General features: G+C 61.4%; 3 protein-coding genes across 3 annotated transcripts; 2 read left to right on the forward strand and 1 right to left on the reverse strand.

The window, feature by feature from the left end:
- Window positions 1–402: 402 nt before the first annotated feature.
- On the forward strand, window positions 403–3,576 carry HOGA1 (4-hydroxy-2-oxoglutarate aldolase 1). Its single transcript, XM_064716416.1, has 7 exons — window positions 403–916; window positions 1,496–1,624; window positions 1,712–1,839; window positions 1,936–2,070; window positions 2,242–2,338; window positions 2,460–2,593; window positions 3,179–3,576. Exons 1-7 carry the CDS (start codon window positions 412–414, stop codon window positions 3,326–3,328), a joined length of 1,278 nt encoding a protein of 425 aa, XP_064572486.1. The 5' UTR covers window positions 403–411; the 3' UTR covers window positions 3,329–3,576.
- A 75-nt stretch (window positions 3,577–3,651) lies between these two features.
- Window positions 3,652–7,261, reverse strand: MORN4 (MORN repeat containing 4). Its single transcript, XM_064716418.1, has 5 exons — window positions 7,171–7,261; window positions 5,438–5,535; window positions 5,197–5,311; window positions 5,002–5,111; window positions 3,652–4,882 (listed from the first exon to the last, which is right to left on the reverse strand). The coding sequence occupies exons 2-5, from the start codon at window positions 5,502–5,504 to the stop codon at window positions 4,734–4,736; spliced, it is 441 nt and encodes a 146-aa protein (XP_064572488.1). The 5' UTR covers window positions 5,505–5,535; window positions 7,171–7,261; the 3' UTR covers window positions 3,652–4,733.
- Window positions 7,262–7,712: 451 nt separating this feature from the next.
- PI4K2A (phosphatidylinositol 4-kinase type 2 alpha) lies at window positions 7,713–15,122 on the forward strand. Its single transcript, XM_064717490.1, has 9 exons — window positions 7,713–8,184; window positions 10,749–10,949; window positions 11,190–11,321; window positions 11,406–11,559; window positions 12,149–12,210; window positions 12,637–12,736; window positions 12,994–13,127; window positions 13,418–13,477; window positions 13,582–15,122. Exons 1-9 carry the CDS (start codon window positions 7,792–7,794, stop codon window positions 13,741–13,743), a joined length of 1,398 nt encoding a protein of 465 aa, XP_064573560.1. The 5' UTR covers window positions 7,713–7,791; the 3' UTR covers window positions 13,744–15,122.
- The last annotated feature ends 828 nt before the right edge of the window (window positions 15,123–15,950 follow it).

Consider the following 15,950-nt stretch of genomic DNA (forward strand, 5'->3'; position numbering starts at 1 on the left):
CACTAGGACTCAAGTATTGGTGACACCAAGTGGTTTAAGGGCAGGACTCCTTGATGCAGGAGTCCTGATTGCTCACAGTCCTATGAAGTCCCACCTGGGCAAGCTCAGGGAGGAAAAATACATGGAGGACAGCTCAGCCTGAGTCCATGTTGTGCTGGAGGCTGGGGCTGTGCCAGAGAGCAGCAGCTGTACCCGTGCTGGGCAGCCACTCTGTGGGGTTGGATGGCTCCTTGCCCTTCTGCCTTTCCTGCTGCAGCCATCCCCAGGGGACACGTGGTCCCTTTGCACACATGCTGAGTGCAGTGCTCACTGTTCCCTACATGGAACTGCTCACACTCACCCGTTTACAGGAGAGCCTGCACTGGCAGCTGGATCAGGTGATCCCTGACCAAAGCCCTGGGACTGCTTGCAATGCCTGGTCCCTCCCTGGCCTTGCAGCCCAGCCCTGTACGAGGCAGAGGGGTGGCTGCCAGGGCGGGCAAGCAGAAGGGAAAGCCGCGGCCGCGGTGGCCAAAGCTCACCTGGAGGGGCGCTGAGCTCCTTGCAGCCATCTCCTGGAGGGGCAAGAACACCCTGAGCTCATCTGGTGCTACCCCCCATGTCGTCTGCCCAGCGGGGTCGCGGCTCCCTCACGTGCCCCGTCAAACATTAACAGGCGCGGCAGCGGCAGAGGCAGCGGCAGCCACCATGGCCCTCAGCACCCGCCTCACCGCCTGCCTCCGGCCCGCCCTGGCCGCTCTGCGCCGGGCAGCCCCCAGGCACTGCCGGGGGCTCAGCACCCCGCAGGCATCAGAGCCCTCATTCAATCTCGGCGGCATCTTCCCGCCGCTCGCCACCCCTTTCTCGCCCACACAGGAGGTGGACTATGCCCAGCTGGAGGGGAACCTGCGACGCTACGCCCGCATCCCCTTCCGAGGTAAGCGCTGCGCCCGTCCTCCTCCGTGTCGGCTCCCGCCCGATCCCCGTCTGCCACAGAGGCTGTGCGGGCAGCCTGCCAGCTTCCCAAGGGTGCTCAGCCTCCGGCTGGACTTTGCTCCGTGGCTGGCACCGCCTCGGGTCACCCACCTGGGGCCCTCTACGCGGCACGTGCCCAGGCACACGAGTGTGTCTTTGCACACCCCCAGCACACGCCAGCACGGGCTTGCACACACGCTCCACACACGTGCAGGCCTGCACACATGCTCCACTCATAGCTGCAGGCTTGAACCTGTGCAGTGCACTCCCATGCACACTCTGAAAAATTCATGGGATAAGTATCTGTTGATTGCCAGGGATGGATAGATGATAGGAGAGGAGCTGCAGCCTCACAAGGATAATCCCCAGTGTCCTTTCTTCTGACCAGGAGGCTGGGACTGCAAGGACATAGGCAGGAGAGGGCACACTGTGGGCTGTGGAGCTCTGCCTGGGTGCCAGCAGCAAAGAACGGAGTGAGAGTAATGTGGATCCCTGACAGTCCTGGCAGTCTTCTCCTGTCCTCCCCACATTTGTGTTCCAGGGCTGGTGGTGCTGGGCTCCAACGGGGAGTATCCCTACCTGGCGTCCCGTGAGAAGGTGGAGGTGGTGAGCTGCGTGCGCCGGGCTCTGCCCAGGGACCGCTTGCTGCTGGCTGGCTCAGGCTGTGAATGTGAGTGCCTGTGTGGGCAGCGTGGGGGGCAGTGCAGGGCCATGTGTCACCCCTGGAGCACCCCTCACCACTTTGCCTCCTCCCCAGCCACCCAGGCCACCATCGAGCTGACAGTCAGCATGGCAGAGGCAGGGGCTGATGTGGCGCTGGTTGTGACACCCTGCTATTATCGGGGGGCCATGACCACTGCTGCCCTCATCCATCACTACACAGAGGTGAGCCTGTCCAGTGCCTGCCAGCCCAGCAGGTTTCACACGTCCAATGTGTCCCTAGCCCACCCTAGCTACTGAAATGTGCCTGGCTGCCTGCAGGTTGGCGACGCATCCCCCATCCCTGTGGTGCTGTACAGTGTCCCTGCCAACACTGGCCTGGACCTGCCCATGGAGGCTGTCACCACCCTGGCTCAGCACCCCAACATCATTGGGATCAAGGACAGCGGTGGGGACGTGAGTGGGGCAGGACTTTCCCAGGGCTGCTTACCACCAAACGTGGACCTAAGCTGGGAATGGGGAACTGGGACCTGCAGCCCTTCCCTGGACCCCAGGGCTGCCCGCAGGCACCCTGCAGCAAGGGGCACTGGGTGATGCCAGCCCAGGGCATGGCATGTCTCTCCCTAGATCACCCGCATGGGGCTGATGGTCCACAAGACAAGGCAGGAGGATTTCCAGGTGCTGGCAGGATCAGCTGGCTTCCTGCTGGCGAGCTACGCTGTGGGTAAGTGCAGCTGCCCAGACTCGGCTGGGGACACTGGCAGGGGGAGGCAGGCGAGAGACCGGGAGGTGCTGGCTAGGCACAGCACTCTGAGCTGGCTGCCACGATGTCCTGGTGTCTCTAGGTGCCTCTGGGGGTGTGTGTGCCCTCGCCAATGTTCTGGGTGACCCACTGTGTCAGCTGGACCACCTGTGCCGCACGGGGCAGTGGCAGGAGGCCCGGGACCTGCAGCACCGCCTCATTGAGCCCAACACAGCGGTGAGCAGGCAGAACCCCATGGCTGCTGAGGGGAGGGGTGCCAGGCCAGGACACAGGCAAAGAATGGAAGTCCCTTGGGCTGCAGGGGGTGGAGGGGTGGTTCAGGGGGACAGAACGGCACAGCACCTTGGCCAGCGAGCCAAGACAGGCTGGAGGTGAGAAGGTGGAAAGTGCCAGCCCTGTCATGTTGAGGAACAGCTTGTCCACTGGCACCAGGCAGTGGTGCGTGACCCTCTGTGAGAGCCTTGCTGGCTATTTATAGGCAGCGGTGTGTGTGGGGGAAAAGCTGTTCTTTCCGGGGCCCCTCATCCCACTATGGAGTGGCTTGTCCCTGCTGCAGAGCCCAACGTGCCACAGAGCTCCTGTGTGGAGTCCTGTGTGCGTGTGCTCTGCCCCCCACCCCACAGTGGGCACTTCATGGGGTGCTGCAGCCACCTCACACCCTGCCAGCCTTGCAGCCCCACATGGGGAGGACAGGAGTGATGGCAAGCAAAGCCATGGGAGCAGGGGCTGCACAGCAGAGCCCAGAGAGCATGCTGCCCCATGGGGGCCAGGAAGCCTCCATGCCCTCCCTCCGTCCCACAGGTCACCCGCCGGTTTGGCATCCCAGGGCTGAAGAAGGCCATGGAGTGGTTTGGCTACTATGGAGGCCCCTGCCGTGCACCCCTGGCCCCTCTGAGCCCTGCCCAGGTTGAAGAGCTGAGGGGCACCTTCAGTGCCAATGGCTGGCTGTGAGCTGTTCTCCATCTGCTCCTTCCCACACTGGGCAGCTACAGGAGTCAGGGACCCTGGGAACTGGGGACATTCTGGGGACACTGGGGGATGGCCAGGAGAGGGCTGCCATATTACTCTTCCCTGTTGGACAGGGCTGGACTGGGCAGACTGGGTGGAGGAGGGCAACCCCAAGCCAGCCCCCAGGGACCTGTTGTCTTTGCCTGGGAAGGGGTGGATCTTTGTGCCATGAATAAACCTGCAGTCTCCTCTTTGTGTCTGCAGTCCCTTCTGTGCAAGGCGCCCATCCCATCCCTGCTCCCAGCAAAAAAGACATGGCACAGGTGTTTGGCAACATGGTTTACTCAGCTGAGGCCTGTGCAGGCAGCAGCACAAGGCAGGGTCACAGCAAGGCACAGGGCCCGGTGTGGGCAGAGGCTGGCAGGGAGGCACAGCCCCTGCACTGGGCAGTGAGGGCTGCCGGGAGCCCTGTGCCACAGCCAGCCAGACTGCACCGGGGGTGAAGGTGAGCATGCAGTGGGGAGGTGAAGGATGCTTGTGGGTGGCAAAATGGGGAGCTGTGTGCCCCCTGCCTGCCCTGTCACCATACCTCAATCCCCGCTCTGCCCAGGCCTCCTGCTCCAGCCCCGGCACTCCATGCAGCCCTGCTCAGTCCTCACTCCAGGCTCCGGCTGACCCTTCTCCTTGCTCACCATTGCTGCCATCCTCACCAGCGTGCAGCAGATGCACCAGGCTGGGCATTCCCCAGTCGCTCTTGGTGGGGATGCGCTGCTGGTGTCCCCAAGGCAGTGGGTGGATGGATGGATTGGCACAGGGATGAGGGGAACACAGCCCATTGGCTGGCCTGAGAGCAGGCTGGGTTCTTTGGGGACACAGTGTCACTGTACCCTGGGCATGCAGGGGGATGGCCAGTCACCCTGAGTTGAGGGTGCAGGCCACAGCATGCCCGGGGTGCCCACCCTGCCTCCAGGACCAGGGCAACAAAGTGAGCCAGGAGCTGCCCCTCTGGGGGCACATGGTTCAGTCAGCAGCTTCCAGCCAAGGCACCCTGGCAGCGGGGTCAGGGACCAGCCTCTACCCCCTGCTCCATCCTCTGCAGCTGGCTAGCAGCTGTAGTGGTCCACAGTCTTCCTGGGGGGAAGAGGGGCCAAGCCCCTGCCACCCTGTCCTTCTGCTGCTCCAGCAGGTGCCAGGGCTACAGCCAGAAAGAGAAGGCACCACGGCTGCCCCAGGGCACTTGGGTGGAGAGTGGAGGGTCCCATCCCCTCCAGCGGCAGGGGTTTGGCAGGAGGATGCTTGGAGGGGACGAAGGGCAGGGAGGCACCCAGCAGTGCCACATCCCTTCTCCAGGGCCAGCCAGTGCCCAAGCAGGGCGTCCCTGCTCTGGTGGGAGGGGATGCAGGCACCCTCATGCTGTCAGGCTGTGGGCAGACTTGGAGGCGCCCTGGGCCCTCTGGATGATGGCCGTGCACTTCTCCCGCCGCAGCAGCTTGTTGTTCTCAAAGAACCCCTCATTGCGGGGCACGCCGTGCGAGCCATCAGGGAAGGTCAGGAGACCTGGGGAGGGGAGGGGAGGGAAGGGCTGGGAGTGAAGAGGCAGGGAGCTGCACCCACTGGGATGGGGCCAGGGAGGTGCTGGAAGGGGCAGAGCTGAGCAGGGGCCGGGCAGCACTCACCGAAGCCGTACACGCGCCCGCCTTTGAACTCGCCCTCAAAGGTCATGTTGTCACAGCGGGTGAAGACCCCGACACCATTGAACTTGCCCTGCACAAACTCCCCCTCGTACCTGTGTGGGAGGGTCTCCTGAGGCAGCAGCTCCCCACGGCAAGGGGGAATGCCCGGGGAGGTGCACGCGGGAGCGCCGTGCCCACCTGGAGCCGTCGGAGAAGGTGAGCACGCCACAGCCATGGAAGAGCCCGTTCTCAAAGTGCCCCACGTAGGCAGTGCCATCAGCAAACGTCAGCTGCCCGATGCCGTGCCTGCGACCTGGGTGAGAGCAGAAATGGGCAGCACTGGCCAGAGTGAGACCTGCCCCAGTGTGGAGCTGGGCAGAGATGTGGGCTTTGTTGTCCCCCAGCACAGGTGGCACTGTTCCCTCCTGCCACATCTCACCTTCTTTCCACTCGCCGCGGTACTCCTCCCCGTTGGAGTAGGTGAAGGAGCCTTTGGTGAGGGTCATGGCAACAGCCTCCGGCACAGCAGGACAAGAGCTGGCAGGGAGAGGCACAGAGAGCTGCTGGGCAGGGAGAGCAGCTCACCTTGCCCAGAGCCCTTGCATCCCTTGCCTGCCTGCCCTGGGGACAGCTCTCTCTGCTAGGGCACAGCACAGATGAGGAGGTGAGCACAGCTGCCCTGCCCAGGCTCTGAAACCCCAGCCGCCAGGTTCGGGTTGCTGCCCGCCCCCCTGCAGGGCTCAGGGAGATGTGAGCCCACGGGGGTCACAGCCCTGTGAAATGTGAGTGAGTGGCAGGAAGAGGAGTGTGTCATGAACTGGCTGCCTCTGTCATGGCACTCCAGCAGAACCCCAGAGGTCCTGCACTGTGCAGGCTCAGGCTAGGAGCCATTATGAGCTTTGCTGAGGCAGTTCCAGACAGAAACAAGCATTTTGGAGAGGAGATGGATTTGCTGGATTGTGTTCAGGGGAGTATCTCAGGAGAGGGAACAGAAAGCTTGTGGAGTTTCCAGATTCAGCATCACGAATGGGCAGACCCGGTTTATCCCCAGGGATGAGAGGACACTCCTTCCAAGGGGGACAGCACAGATAGGATCCTGGGGCTTCAGGGCTTCACTCAACTACCCAGGCTTTGCAAACCTGCCTGCTAACAGCAAGCATTCCCTGAAGCCCTGCACACCTCACAGAGCCCTGCCACGCACACAGCTCTCCCCAGCACACAGGGAAGGCACCAGAGCAGAGACAGCCCCGCAGGTGGGCTGGGCGCTGCCTCTCCAGCAGCTGCCGGTGCAGCTCAGGCAGAGGCAGAGATGGGAGGGGGCTCCCAGCATCCAGGCGGGGTCTATCCGCTCACAGCCGGCTGCACATCGCCCAAAAGGTGGGTAATGAACCACATGAACCAGCAGGACGTGGCAAAACAGCAGCAAAACAGGAACTTGCCAGGCTTTGTGTCAGAGAAATGGCCCCAGCCAGGCGCGCAGCGACTGAACAGTGCTCTCTGCTGATGGGAGGCACGGGGAGCGCACCGCCGGCTCCCGCCCTGCAGCCTGCCCAGCCGCGCCGGGCGCAGGAGAGGGTGCTGCCGTGGGCTGTGACACGGCCAGCACGGCCTGTGACACTTCAGCCGGAGGACAGCGCCCCAGAAGCACTCCAGCCTGCCCAGGAGCCCGCACTGGGCTCCCGGTACCCGGAGCCTGCCCCCCGTACCGCGCCCGCCGCAGGGAGGGGCGGCGCGCCCCGCAGAGCCCGGATCGCACAGTGGCCGAGGGGGCACGACCCCGTTGCACCACACCACACATCCCCGGGCCGAGGCACGGACATCCCGCCCGCGCCACGCACCCACGGGGGATGCGCGCACACCCCGCCTGGGCAGCGTGTCCGGGGGCGTGACCGCGCCCACGGGCGATGCACCCACATCCCGGTGTACCGATACCCCGTCGTGTCTCTGTTCCTGTGAGCGATCACCCACACCCCGGTGTGTCCGTGCACCCACACCCCGCCGTGTCCGTGCACCACGGCTGATGCACCCGCACCCCGGTGTGTTCATGCACCCACGGCTGATACACGCACGCCCCATCAGCGGGACGCGCGTGGCGGTGCTCACGGGCCCGGTGCATGCCCAGGAGCGGGACGAGCGGGGCGGGCGGCGCAGGGACCCGCGACCCGCGCTCACCTGGCTCCGCGCCGTCCGCCTACACCGCTCCCCAGCAGGTCCCGCCGAGGGGCGGCGGCCGCCACCGCCCCTGCCAGCACCCGCCCCGCTGGGCGGTGTCGCGCCGCCAGCGTCCATCCCCACTCGCCGTTGGCTGTTTCCATGGCAACCGCTAGCAACGCGGCTGTTCATTGGCCAGCTGTGCAGCACGCCCTCGCCGGCCGCCATCTTTGTGTGGGGAAAGAAGCTCGCCGCCGCGGGCGTGGCTGCAGAGGGGCAGCGCCCCCGCCCTGCCGCCATCTTTGTGAAGGGCAGCAATGGGCACGGCCACTCCAGAGCGTCCATCTTTGTGTAGGGCACTAGCGCCACCACCCACTAGGCAGGGGTGTACAGGGGGCGAAGATACCATGACCTCCCCGAGCGAACGGTTCGAGGCGCGAGAGGTTCCGACCTAGCCCCAGCGGTATCATGTGTGCAGCGGCGCCCGCGGCTCCGGCCGCAGAGGCCGGGCTGGGCGTGACGCGACGTGGGGCGGAGCAGCCAATGGGGTGCGGCGGGGGGCGGGGCAGCCCCTGGGGTGCCGTGACGCGGTCGGAACCGGAAGCGGTGGCAGCGGTACGGCGGGGCCGGGCGGGCGGCGCGATGGACGAGACGAGCCCGCTGGTGTCGCCGGAGAGGGCGCAGGGCCTTGACTACGGGCTGCCGGGGGGTGCCGTGCGCGCCCTCCCGCCCGCTGCGCCCCCGCCGCCCTCCCCTCCCGGCTCCCCCGGTGGCCGCGACCGCGAGCGGCAGCCGCTGCTGGAGCGCGGGGCGCGGGGCCCGGCGGCGGCGCAGGCCCAGGCGCAGGCCCAGGCGGCGGCGGCGGCAGCGGCGGCGGCAGCGGCGGCCGCGCAGCGGGAGCGCAACGACTTCCCCGAGGATCCCGAGTTTGCCGACGTGGTGCGGCGGGCTGAGCTGGCCAGCGAGCGGGGCATCTTCCCCGAGCGCATCTCGCAGGGCTCCAGCGGCAGCTACTTCGTGAAGGACCCGCAGGGGGTGAGCTGGGCCCGGCCCCGCGCGGCCGACCCCGGGGTGGTGATGCCGCCCCCGTAGCTCCGGAGGCCCGTGGGCTGAGCGGCACCGGCCGGGAGCGGGACGCTGGGAGGGCTGCTAGGAGCGACCGGAGTGGGTGTGAGCCTCCCCGGGGAGAGGTACAGCGGGAGCAGCAGCGAGAGTGCGGGGCAGCAGTGTCCAAGTGCTGATTCAATCTCTTCTGCAGCTTTGTGCCCAAAGAGGAAGGGTCACCCCCTCCCACAGGCCCTTGCATCGGCATCTGAACACAGTGACTCCAGTCCCAGGGCTGTGACTCTGTGGGCTGAGCTGGTTTTGGCCTGTTGTTTGAACTGAGTGAGATGTCTTCTCTGTGGCTGCGTGGTTGGTATAGTGGAGACAAAGTCCTTGGCATGTGGCTGGTCCCCTATAGACCTGGTGGGCTGTGTGGCAGCCGTCTTTGGGCCACTGACCGGATGAGTGTGCAGCACAGGCTGGCTTGTCTTGTGACCTGCTGCTCCCTGCCCAATTACTTGAGCTCTTGCTGTTTCCTATGGCTCCCTTGCCACGTGTGTGCTGGGCTGCTTCCAGGGAATCAGGAGTGAGCTCTGTGGTTTCTGATGTGTCCTAGTTTTCCCTCTCTGGGTGAAAGCCGGCTTCTAGAAGCTGTTGCAGGCAATTCCCAGCTCAGCTGATGGTGTGTGTGGAAATACTCATTTGTGCCACAGGCCAGCTCCCTCCTATTGCCCAATATGAGACCTGGAATGGGCAGCCAGATGAACTACTTGGGGATTGCAGGCTGGAGGCTGCCTGGCTGTAGGAGACCCAAACTCAAGGATGGCTGCTGGAGCATGAGTGTGAGAAGTCAGAGTCTGTGTACTGCTGGTGCTGTCAGCTGGCAGGTCCCCCAGATTATCCTGCTGCCAGCAAATGTGGTGTGTGACTGGTTGCTGTGATTGCTGCCCAGGGTTACAAAAAACATCCCACTGCTGGCACGGGAGAGAGTGCAGCATGTAGATATTGTGAGCAGCAGGAGGAAGATATTGGGGGTTGGGGGGAAACTTTCTTCTTTGATTATTTCCCTTGAGGCTACTGAGGCCTGAGCCGTTCCTGGGCTGCGCTGCCCAGCCCCAGTGGTTATGATCACCCCACTGCCAGCTGCTCCACTGAGCTGGCTGGGCTCTCTCTGCCTTGCTGCTGGCACCAGGCAGACCTGTTTTCCCTGTCAGTGCTGCTCTCGGCACGGCTCTGTCTGGAAAGGGATGCTGTGCTGCCAGGCCTCTGCTGTCTGCTTCCATGCTGTCCCTGCCTGCCTGGGCCTTGTTCTGCTGGACTGGTTCCATGGAGCACAGGGCTTCATGCTGCCAGAGCTCCTGACAGGCCTCTTTGTGGGCTTACATTCAAGCATGGATATATTGACAGTCGTGTGACAGCCGTGTGGGGCTGGTGTGGGGATTGCCTTCCTGCCTGCCTAGGGCAAGTGGGGCTCCACCATGTGATCTGGACATGGCTCAAGTGATCCTCTTCCCTCAAACCCTCCCTTTCTGTCTTCCTGGTGGACAGAGCCTTGGCTCTGCTTGCTCTGGCCTGGCTTTTGGCCCCTGAGATTGCATTAAGGTTCCCTGCTGGAGCACTGGGATTCATGTTCTACTTCCACATTCTGGCAGGAGCTCAGCTTGGGGAAGTGATGCCCACTCAGGCCAGGGCTAGCAGTGGCCATGGGGAGAAGGCCTGGTTGCATGTGATGCTGAGTCACTCCAGAGCAGGGACTGCCATCCCCCAGGGATGCCTGACTTGTGGGGACAGGTGGCCTTGCTCCTGTCCCAGCCCTTCTCTCGTCTGTGTGCCATGGCAGTGCTGGCTCAGTGGGGATGCAGTGCCCTGCACAAGGCTTCTGTGCCCTCTGCACAGGGGGATACCTACACTGCTGTCCCCACTGCTGGGTTGGCATGTGTGTGAAGCTGGGTTGAGGGGCTGGGAGTGCTGCTGGTACCAGCTGGTGGCCGGTTTGGGGCTGCCTGTGCCCTCTTGTCCACATTGTATCCAGAGAGTCAGCCCTTCTGCTGGACTCCCCAGTACAGAGCCCTGGCTCCTCAGGGGTCCTGCAGGTGCTCGGCTGTTATGGTCCTTTTCCTCTGGTCAGTTTGGGATCAGTTCTGTTCAATGGATTTTTGAGCCAGGGCAGGGATTGCTATCCTGCCCCTTTCCTGTGTGAACATAATGACCAACGATGAGCTCTCCCCCGCCATCCAAAGGTCACTGGGATGAGACTGATGTGTTTACCAGGAGACTGCATCATCATTGGTGTTTTTTGGGACTCCTGTTGGGTATAAAGGTCTCTGGGCAGCACTCTGCTCTTGTGGGATGGGATACTGGCTGGAGAGGGCTTCTCCCCAGCTCTGGGTACCTCCCTCCTGGGAGCTGTGGAGTTTTGCCTGATCCCAGGAGGCTGGTTATTATCCTAATGAGGGGCAGTTCTGGACTTGTTCCTTAGTATCCCTGCTGTGGGCTGAGAAAAGTGTCTCAGCTCTGCCAGTTCCTGGACTCAGCCTCTTCTCTCCCACTCACAGAAAATCATCGGCGTCTTCAAGCCCAAGAATGAGGAGCCCTATGGGCAGCTGAACCCCAAGTGGACCAAGTGGCTGCAGAAGTTGTGCTGCCCATGCTGCTTTGGGAGAGACTGCCTTGTCCTGAACCAGGGCTACCTGTCAGAGGCAGGTGCCAGCCTGGTAGACCAGAAACTGGAACTCAACATTGTTCCCCGCACAAAGGTGAGGGGACAGCTGCTGGGAGCTTCTTCTGGGGAGGCTTTTGTGTGTGTCCACACAGCTCTCCTTGCACCTTATCTTGTGTCACTGCTGGTCTAGGAGATTGAGTGCTCTAGAGTAGGACTGTCCCTGCTCAAACCATGGGGATCCTTGTGCTGGGCAGAGCTCTGGGAAATGCTGTGTCTTTTTGGGCAGTCCTGTGATTTGCGAGAGGCCCCTCTGACTGTGCTCATGTCCCTGCAGGTGGTGTATCTGGCCAGTGAGACCTTTAACTACAGTGCCATTGACAGGGTGAAGTCCCGAGGAAAGAGGCTGGCTCTGGAGAAGGTGCCGAAGGTTGGCCAGCGCTTCAACCGCATTGGTCTGCCACCCAAGGTAGGGCTGCCAGCCTCCATGCCTGCCTGTTAGCACCTCCCTGGCCTCTGTGGCCTTGTGTAATGCAGCCTGTCCTTGCCTCAGGTGGGCTCCTTCCAACTCTTTGTGGAAGGCTACAAGGATGCAGACTACTGGCTGCGGCGCTTTGAAGCCGAGCCGCTCCCGGAGAACACAAATCGGCAGCTGCTGCTGCAGTTCGAGCGGCTGGTGGTGCTGGACTACATCATCAGGAACACAGGTAGGGCCAGCTGCCTGCCATGGATGCTGCTGCTCCTTCATGTCCTACCATGCTGGAGAAGGGGGAGGGAGATAGGGTCTCCATGGCTTTTCTCTGCTCCTGAAACTCCTCTCCCCTCAGCTGCTGCCAGGTGACATCTGCCTCTAGGCAGAGTGCAGCTGCTGGGCTGCTCACCACCTGAGGCTCTTGCTGCTGGCCAGTTTGCTGGCAGATCTGTATCTACCATGGTGCTCAGGTGAAAGTTTGCCAACTGTGAGGATCCAGGGACATCCAGAAATCCAGCACCTAACTGTGCCCCTGTATATCCCATTTCACACCATGTTTCTGAGTTTCTGCTAGGCTGGAAGGGATTGAGGTTGCACTCTGGGGCTTGCAGGCTGACCTTTCTCTTGGGAGCTGGCACTTCTAGGGCTGTCTGTGAGGGGCTTGATGTGGCTTCCCAAACTTGCCTGCAGCAAGTTTAAGGGCTCTGGGAGTTTGGGCCTAAAATGTGTCTGTCTCACTTTTGGGTCAGAGGAGGAATAGTCTTCTTCCCAGCCTGGTGCAGGGAGGCCCTGGTGGTGACACAGCTGGTTTTATCTCCCTGCAGATCGGGGCAATGACAACTGGCTCATCAAGTATGACTGTCCCCTGGACAGTGCTGGCGTGCGGGTGAGTGGCTGCTCCCGGGCAGGGGCAACACAGGGACTCTGCTTCTGGAAGCTGCCAGCTTGGCAGGCAGGATGGGAATTTTCCATCTGCTTTGGGCTTCCAAGTGTGTTGAGGCCTTATCTTGTCTCCTGGGCCTTTTGTTACCATTTGTGTTTGTGACTTGTGGCCTAGTGGGACTTTGTGAGGATGCAGCTGAACTCTGTGGGGGAAACTGGTGTTGCTGGACCTTGGAGTGAGGCCTGGGGGGGAAACAGCCTTGTCCCCCTACCCACCCAAAGCAGCCTTTGTCTTCCTGTGGTTAAGGTGCCATGCTACAGGCAAGAGGCTGCTGTGCCTCTGTGGTAGCCAGGGAGGGGCTGCAGGGAGTAGGAGAAGGACTGTTCCTGCTGGGAGGACCTCCTTGTGACATGCTTCACTTCCTTCCAGGACAGCGACTGGGTGGTGGTGAAGGAGCCCATCATCAAGCTGGCTGCTATAGACAATGGTTTAGCCTTTCCCTTGAAGCACCCGGACTCCTGGAGAGCATGTGAGTCCCCCAGGCTATGCCAAGGCACCATGGCAAGCTGCACAACTCCACGCTTGGGCATCCTTTCCAAGGATTGTAGAGGAGAGGGCTAGGGCTGTGCCTCTGCAACTTGTGGGTTCATGGGCAGCTCCTCAGCAGAGACTGTAGAAGGCAGATGCTGGACCCTGTGTCCCAGATGCAGGGAAGCTGGCACCCAGGGGCACGTGGCACCATGCATTGCATTCCCCAGTTCTAATGTCTCCTGCTTTCTTCCACAGATCCGTTCTACTGGGCATGGCTGCCCCAGGCCAAAATCCCCTTTTCACAGGAGATCAAGGACCTGATTCTTCCCAAGATTTCAGACCCCAACTTTGTCAAGGACCTGGAGGAAGATCTGTATGAGCTCTTCAAGGTGAGCTGGAGGAGTGGGTGAAGATGATATGGGAGGAGGAAAAGCAGGAGTCGTATTGGGGAACTCCCTGTCAAGGTTGCAGGGACAGAGGTGGTCAAGCTCCTGACAGTGTTTCTGGGCTGAGACACAGCAGGGTTATCCTTCTGCCAGAAGCTGAAGATTGAATGTGGGAGAAGCAGAAAACCCATGGGACAGGACAGGGGGTGTGGCTTACTTGGGGAATAGGCATCTTGTTGACTGCATGAAGCAGTGCGTGGATCTCATTGTGTTCTTTGCTGTCTCTCTTGCAGAAAGACCCTGGCTTTGACAGGGGACAGTTTCACAAGCAGATTGCTGTCATGAGAGGTCAGGTAAGCATAGGGAAGACAGACGGATGAGGTGGGAAGCCTTGTCCTGCCTTTGCCTGGAGTGGGTGCTCTCTGTTGCTCAGGCAGTGCTCTGTTGTGCCATACAGATCCTGAACCTGACTCAGGCGTTGAAGGATGGGAAGAGCCCACTGCACCTGGTTCAGATGCCGCCCGTGATTGTGGAAACAGCGCGCTCCCACCAGCGCTCCGCCAGTGAGTCCTACACGCAGAGCTTCCAGAGCCGGAAGCCTTTCTTCTCATGGTGGTAGCTGCAGGAGCCGTGGGCAGGGCTTGGCCGCCTCGGACTAGCACTGCAAGAGGAGCTGGGCCACTGCTGCCTCCTGTGGCTGGGACTCGACCTTCAGGGTAGAGCGAGCAGATGCGACTGGAGGAACCTGCAGCTGAACTGGAGGAGCCAGGCAGATTGGGCATGGTCCCTCCCCAGCTCCATTGGAGCTTGGTGCCCTGCCTGGGGCAGGGGCCAGGAGGAGGTGTGGGAATCTACCAGGAACTATGGCATGGCTGGGACCCTGTTCCTGCCTCTGTTCCTTGGCCTGCATGCGGTTCTGAGCACCCCTGCTTGGGGCTGGGATGAACGGGCTACCTGAGCCAGCATCCGTCCAGCCCTTTACACCAGCCACTGGCCCTTCTTTTCCCCACCATGCCAGCTGCCAGGCTGGGAAGGCCTTTAGCAGGTGATACCCCCTCCATTTCCCTTAGGGTGTGCTGTACTCCTCCACTGTCCCTCCAGTGCCCCAACCCCGTGCACGCTGCTTTCCTCAGGGGGAGTTCCTGCTGCCCACTGGGGTAGCGGGGACCACAATGAGTGGCTGTTCTCTGGCTAGAGGCTCGAGGAGGGGACATAAGAGGGACAACACAGGGGACTGGCTTGGATGCAGTTAGACACTAAGGTAAAAAAGGTGCTGGCTTGTCCATGTGAAGAGCAGGTGGCTTCGCAGAGCTCTCCCATGGGAGCTCTCCCCTTTTGCCCCAGTCCATTTCTCCTGCCTGGGCTCCATAGCTGCTCTCGCTTGACTTTCTTTCCTCTCCTAGCAAGCTCCCTGGCTGCTGTGCAGCCAGCATGGTGCCAGCCTTGTCTGTGCCTAGGGACCCTCTGAGGAGCAGGGGTTGCCAGGGAAGGGCTGGAGGGGCTCTTCTGCCACATGGGTGGGAGCACTGGGGAACCAGCATGGACTCCTGGCTGCCCTGGGGCTGACAATCTCGCAGGCCTGCTGTGGGTGGAGAGGCAGGGAGCCCCTCTTACCAGCAGCTGCTGAGCTTGTGTTGTATAAAACAGCACCAGGGCTGCTGCCTGCACCTGCTTGCCTTCAGCTGTGACTTCTCAGGCTGCTGGGGAAGGTCAGTGTTGGGTCTTGCTGTTCTGTTAGCCCACCTTTGGGGAGTGAGAAGGATGAAGGCAGGTGAACCTGGAAGGCAGAGCAGCTGCCTTGTCTCCTGCAATGGGGAGGGGACTCAGCACTGGCTGTGTAAGCACAGAGGGGGCAGCAGTGGAGATCCCAACTCCCCGGCCGGGCCCAGCTGCATTTGACTGACCCAAAATGTATTGTTCTAATGCACTGTAGAAATGTATGTAATGTATTTAAACCATGCAACGGTCTGAATAACAGAGCTGCCATTCAGCTGGCTACATCTGTGCCTCTGCAGCACCCTAGAGCAGGTTGGGGCTCCTCGGCCCATGGCTGGTATCCATGTGTACCTGCACAGGGGTGCACTGGCTGCCTGCAGCTGCTGGAGCTGCTGCAGGACAGAGTTCCTTTCCTGTCTGCTCATGCTGGACATTGAAGGCAAGCAGCTGCCCAGGCTGTCTCTTGGCATCCTGTGTCTGCAGATGCTGCTCCAGTCTCTCCTGGGCCCAGTGGCTCTTGGAGAGGGAGCTCTGGAGGCTGGAGATGAGGCTGCCCAGCTGCTGCTTCTCCTCCTCGAAGTGGCCACATTCAGACTGCCAGGCTGCTTCCTGTAGCTGCTTCTCCTCCAGCCACAGGACCATGGCCTGGAGTTTTGTTCTTTTGGCAGTGAGGCTGAATACCTCCTGCTTCAGCTCCTCAAGCTTCAGAATATCCCCCATGACTTCTCCGTTCTCCTGAGCACCACACTCTTCCAGCTTGGCCAGCTGGTCTTCCAGCAGAGAAATCTCTCCCTGGAGAATCTCTGTTCTCTCTTCCTCGTGTTCCTTTTCATGAAGGGCAGCATGTAGCTTGTTCTTCAGTTGTCCCTGTGACTATGCCAGGGCAGTTACTGTGTGACTGTGCACTGGAACAGATTGCCCAGAGAGGCTGTGGAGTCTCCCTCACAAAAGATATTCAGGAACCATCTGAATGTGATGCTGTGACAGCTGCTCTAGGATGAACCTGCTTAAACAGGGAGGCTGGAACAGATAACCCACAGGTGTGTTCCCACCTCACCTGTGGTGTGGGGCTGTTCCCTTTACACTAAGTGCTGTACAACAGCCTGGACC

This window comes from Zonotrichia leucophrys, chromosome 6 (genome assembly GCF_028769735.1).
Source record: "Zonotrichia leucophrys gambelii isolate GWCS_2022_RI chromosome 6, RI_Zleu_2.0, whole genome shotgun sequence".
In the NCBI taxonomy this organism is placed as follows: Eukaryota; Metazoa; Chordata; class Aves; order Passeriformes; family Passerellidae; genus Zonotrichia; species Zonotrichia leucophrys.

Excerpts from the sequence above, each read along its gene's own strand:
- MORN4 (XM_064716418.1), bottom strand. The coding sequence starts at position 5,504 with ATGACCCTCACCAAAGGCTCCTTCACCTACTCCAACGGGGAGGAGTAC. Across the intron at positions 5,312-5,437 it reads CCGCGGCGAGTGGAAAGAAG|GTCGCAGGCACGGCATCGGG; the intron begins GTGAGATGTGGC and ends GCTCTCACCCAG. Across the intron at positions 4,883-5,001 it reads CGGGCGCGTGTACGGCTTCG|GTCTCCTGACCTTCCCTGAT; the intron begins GTGAGTGCTGCC and ends TCCCCTCCCCAG.
- PI4K2A (XM_064717490.1), top strand. The coding sequence starts at position 7,792 with ATGGACGAGACGAGCCCGCTGGTGTCGCCGGAGAGGGCGCAGGGCCTT. Across the intron at positions 10,950-11,189 it reads ACATTGTTCCCCGCACAAAG|GTGGTGTATCTGGCCAGTGA; the intron begins GTGAGGGGACAG and ends ATGTCCCTGCAG. Across the intron at positions 11,322-11,405 it reads GCATTGGTCTGCCACCCAAG|GTGGGCTCCTTCCAACTCTT; the intron begins GTAGGGCTGCCA and ends TCCTTGCCTCAG.
- HOGA1 (XM_064716416.1), top strand. The coding sequence starts at position 412 with ATGCCTGGTCCCTCCCTGGCCTTGCAGCCCAGCCCTGTACGAGGCAGA. Across the intron at positions 917-1,495 it reads CGCCCGCATCCCCTTCCGAG|GGCTGGTGGTGCTGGGCTCC; the intron begins GTAAGCGCTGCG and ends TTTGTGTTCCAG. Across the intron at positions 2,594-3,178 it reads TCATTGAGCCCAACACAGCG|GTCACCCGCCGGTTTGGCAT; the intron begins GTGAGCAGGCAG and ends TCCGTCCCACAG.